At 47.4% G+C, this 4,877-nt stretch overlaps 1 protein-coding gene across 1 annotated transcript in view; it reads right to left on the bottom strand.

Moving 5' to 3' along the window:
* phf21b (PHD finger protein 21B) overlaps positions 1–2,983 on the bottom strand; it is a 26,977-nt gene extending 23,994 nt beyond the window's left edge. The window contains exon 1 of the mRNA XM_062517898.1: positions 2,831–2,983. Coding sequence (XP_062373882.1) covers positions 2,831–2,983 — 153 coding nt within the window. The remainder of the gene's footprint in view (positions 1–2,830) is intronic.
* Positions 2,984–4,877: the final 1,894 nt, after the last annotated feature.

Here is a 4,877-nt window from a genome sequence, read left to right as displayed (position 1 = left end):
AAATAATCTGTAATATAATCCATAATGTGGTAAAGGTGTTGTACATTCAAAAAGCATGGGGTCTCAATTTAGATTAATATGTAAAAAGACTTTCTTGTTAAGCCCCCAAAACAGGCATGACACCTCATGTTATAATTTAATTAACTGTTGTATAATGCAGTACTTAAGTAATTCAACAGAATTAAGCCATTATTTGATCACACTGTGCAACTAATTAAGGGGTAATGAACTACAGGGAACCACTAACCATTTTTAGGATGACTTGATTTGAAAACAATGACTTTGAGAATAAAAAAAGACCTTGTGATCTAATCCAGTAACCATAACAACTGCTAGGCTAACTCCACCTCAGGGAGTGCTGGGTTTGTTTACAAGGCCTGTCATATCGACAGAGTTTTGCTAGTAAACTTTTTGTCATTGTTGTTGCTGTTGTTGTTCTTCAGTCTGCCCTAAATTAACCTCCGATGCCCGCACAACAGACCCCATTAAAACGTGGGGGGGTAACTGTGGAGGGGGGGCACGGGTGGGGGGTATTCTGAGTGCTACTGAACTGAGACAATGGCCCTAATGCCGACAATCCAATTACAACTCATTATCGATCCTCACATTAGTGTCCAGGTGGTAAGGGAAGCTGTGTGTGTGTGTGTGTTTGTGTGTGTGTGTGTGTGTGTGACTTGACGCATCCCACCGCTCCATAAACTCTCGCACCCTGTCGCACACTCCATTCATAACTCACTCACTCCCAAAACAAAATGGCCTCTGACTGTTCTATGTCTCCTTAGCCATTGCTACTTGGTTGAGGCTTGAGAGGGAGCTGGAGGGGGGGGGGGTGATTGAATGTGAAATTTGTGTCCTGAGTCTTAAAAGCTACCCATGAGTCCAGGCAGCTGGGAGGACAGAGGGGGAGTTTTAAAAGCTACCCCCACCTTTCCATGCACACACACACACAAATGCATACACACGCACACACACACACACACACAAATGCATACACACGCACACACACACCCTTCCCAAGCCCACGTCCCACCCTCTCCCAGCCACTCTCTCCAAAACAATACAGCCATAAAGAGCAGTAAAACAATCCCCACTGCCTGACCCTGGGCTTCAAGCATGCTGCACGCACACACACACACACACACACACACACACACACACACACGTACACACACACACGTACACCCTGCCTCATGGCAAGCAGGGGGGATGGAAGGAGAGAGAGAGAGAGAGAGAAGGAGAGGGAGGGAGGGAGGGAGGGGGAGAGATCAGTGAGGCGTATAGGGAGGGACGCGACTCCCAGACTCAAGTGACTGACATTCAGATGGCGACACAACTCTATCACCAGCGCCTTTCTTTCTCTCTTTTTTCTTCTTCTTCTTCTTCTTCTTTTTCTTCTTCTTCTTCTTCTTCTTCTTCTTCTCCACTTCATTTTGCTCATTTCCTCTTACACTCCTCCATTGCCGCTCTCTCTCTCTCTCCCCCTGACTCTGAAGACGTGCCTCAGTAATATGGATATCAAATTCCTTGCATGAGGAAAGTTGCATGGGGAATAAACCCATTTTTGATTCTGATCAATGTACTTTCTCATATTTCCTTAATGAATGGGGAGGCTTTTCACCATTACCTAGCCAATGTAAGACACAGCAGGCTCTCAGCACAATGCATTAAGTAGGAGTTCCACCCTGGGTTAAGATGCCACACAACTACGGGTTACTCGCTGATGTAGTACTGTGTGTGTGTGTGTGTGTGTGTGTGTGCCTCTGATGGGGAGTGTGTGTGTGTGTGTGTGTGTGTGTGTGTGTGTGTGTGTGTGTGTGTGTGTGTGTGAGGAGGAGGGGGGCAGGATTGGAGTGCAGCCTTGATAGCACAGCTTGTAATTCTGATGGAATAAAGTCTCCTGTGTGTGCGGTCACGTGACTGAGGTGTGTCGGTGAATTCAAAGTGTTGCTCTGCTCTGCTGAGTGGAGTGTGGAGCCTGCGGACTTGTGCATCTGTGTGTTTACATCTGTGAGACCAGCACCACCGGGAGTCACACATAGGAGCGGCACTGCACCTCCTTATAACTATTTATCTTGTCCAGTATGCATATTGTATGTACTGTAGCGTGTAGTAGTGTGTTCTGCTCTTAGTCATTCTCTGTCAACACACCAGATCGTTTTGTGATGCTACTGGTTATTATATGTTAGCGTAGAGTTGTGTGTAACTGTAGGCCTATGTATTTATTTATCAATGTTTTCTTCTCTTTCTTTCTTTTTTTTTGTTGAATCATTGATATGATTTTCAGGTGAGCGCTGTGTGTTTTGTAATCCAGTCAGTCACAGATGTATACAGCCGGTAGCGTAGTCCTTGAGAGAGCAAAGATGTGTGGCTCTGTTGGATAGTAGTTGATGTGCATATGGAGTGTGTGTGTGTGTGTGTGGTGCCTTGGGACTGGGCGTGTAATCTGGTTGTGCGAATGTGAGCTGCCTAGTCTAGACTAGTGAAGTGGAGAGAGGAGCATTAGTGCTATGTGATTGGACATTTAACCTAGTTGTGCGTCTGGGGGAAGTAGCAGTAGCGGTATAGTGTCTGTGCTGTGAGGACTGGGACTGGGCGTGTATAGTTTAGTAGTTGTGCATGATAGTGCTATATACTGTATTTCAGCTGTGGAAGTTGTGTGATGGTAATGTGAAGCAGTAGTGTGTAGTTGACTGGGTGTGTAAGCTGGTTGTGAGGCTGTGTGAAGTGGTGTATGTAACGGTGTGTAGTCTAGTAGTAGTACTAGTGCTTGTGTAGTGTTGCTGTGTGTGTGTGTGTGTGTGTGTGTGTGTGTGTGTGTGTGTGTGTGTACCTGTGAGTGGGGCAGCTCTCCTACTCTGCGGCTGTAGGGGTGGCCGCTGCTTGCCGTCGTCGTCATGCGGCTCGCCGTTTGGAGGTTGATGGGCGACGTCTGCAGCGGCTCCGAGCTCGCCGCCTTTTGTCCGTTAATGTGTGCGGTCACCATGGAAACGGGAGCCTTCGCCGGCACCACGGAGATGGCTATGCTCTGGCTGCTCGGTTTGATGAGGGAGAGAGGCTTGGCCGTCCCCACAGGACAACTTCTTACAGCCAGCTTCTGTCACAGAGAAGGAACGAGAGAGAGAGAGAGAGAGAGAGGGAGAGAGAGAGGGAGAGGGAATGAGAGAGAAACAGAGAGAGAGGAGAGATAGAGAGAGAGGGAATGAGAGAGAGAGAGAGAAAGAGAGAGAGAGGAGAGAGAGAGGAAAGAGAGAGGGAGTGAGAATAGGAAAGAAAAAGAAAAGAAAGAGAAGATTCAGGGTTAGACCAACAGAAAAAAAACACGTAATAAAAATAACAAGTGGTGTGGAAAGATTAAGGAAAGAACAGGAAAGAACGCAAAGATACAGGGGCTAGAGGCAAGCCTCACACAAGAGGCACACACACACAAGAAAGAAAAAAAAAGAAACACGTGAAAAATAACAAGTGTCAGCGGTAATGGCCCACGTTTCCATCAGATAAGTTGAAGGACACAGAGCGCTCGGCTTTCTCTTTTGTATAATCCCTTGCTCTCCTCATTCATAATCGCGCCGTCTTGTTTTCCCCTCAGCAGGAGAGCACTGTGGTCTTTGAAGGGCATCGCCGCTAGCTTTTGTGCTTTGTGCGTTCTCGTGTTGCCGTTCGTCTGTTCTGCATGTGTTTACACACCACGTGAAGTATGTATGCGAGGAACCACGAAGCTGAAGAACCGTACCCGAAGAACTCTTAAGCAAGGTTTTTTTTTTTCGTCTGGCTGTGGTCTTGCCCTGTTACTTTGATGTATTATGGAGAACATGGCAGGCTTGAGAGTAGCGTCATTTCAGGGCGCTCTATCAGTGAAATATAACTAGCCTTGTGTACACACACTTGCGTCATCTCCTCTCCCGTTCAGCAAAGTAATTCCAGGGCTGCATTCGCTTTCAGTTTTGCTTCTGTTTTTCATATATATCTCTTTTTCATGTTTCTCTGCCCGAGAATCTTTCTTTTTATACCCAGACTCGTGTCCTTTTCTCATTTGATGTGTAAAATTGGAAATTTAATGATGTTGGATAATAGCCTTCGCTCTCTCTCTCTCTCTCGGCCTCCCTCCTCTCTCTCTCTCTTTTTCTCTCTCTCTCTTCCTCGCCTCGCCACAGTAGCCTTGAAACTGCTAGCTCACTTTCAGCTTAAGGCACAGAAGCAGTGCATATAGTGTTGGATTGTGTGGACCCGCCGGCCCCAGAAAGAATAGGCTGTGTCTTGTTTGTGCAGTAGCTGTGTACACGCGCCGGTCGTAATATTGACTGTGAAGTCAGCCTTATCCCATTTGCTACAGAACAGCACTCCTCTCCCTCAAAATGTACCACACACACACACACACACACATACGTCCATACACACACTCCCCCCTGCTCTTTCTCCCCCCTCCCTTTCTCCCTTCGTCTCTCTCTCTCTCTCTCTGCCTCTCTCTCTCCCCCTCCCATTCTCCATCTCACCCTTCTCCTTTTCTCTCCCTACTTCCCACCCCACCCCTCCCTCTCTAACCCCCCCCCCCCCCAGCCGCCTCTCCCCCTCGTCTCTTTCTCTGTGAAGAAAGAAAAACACACATTGGCAGAGCCAGAGATAAGTACAGTTCACACTCCACACCACTGAAGGAAGAAGCACTTTAAATATTTTATATTCTAGTCCACTGCCCCTCTCCTATCACTCCAGCTGTCTTTTTATGGTGTACTGAAGGAGAGGGTGAGAGAGAGAGAGCGAGAAGGAGAGAGAGAGAGAGTGTATAGGTGGGGGAGGGGAGAGGAGAAAAGAGGAGAGGAGAGGAGAGACAAGCAGTGAAAGGGTAGAGGGGGGTTTTCATTTCCAACTCTGACAAGGGTAAG

This window comes from Sardina pilchardus, chromosome 17 (genome assembly GCF_963854185.1).
Source record: "Sardina pilchardus chromosome 17, fSarPil1.1, whole genome shotgun sequence".
NCBI classification, from domain to species: Eukaryota; Metazoa; Chordata; class Actinopteri; order Clupeiformes; family Clupeidae; genus Sardina; species Sardina pilchardus.
Note: the sequence above shows the minus strand (reverse complement) of the source record. Positions and strands in the feature narration are given on the sequence as shown.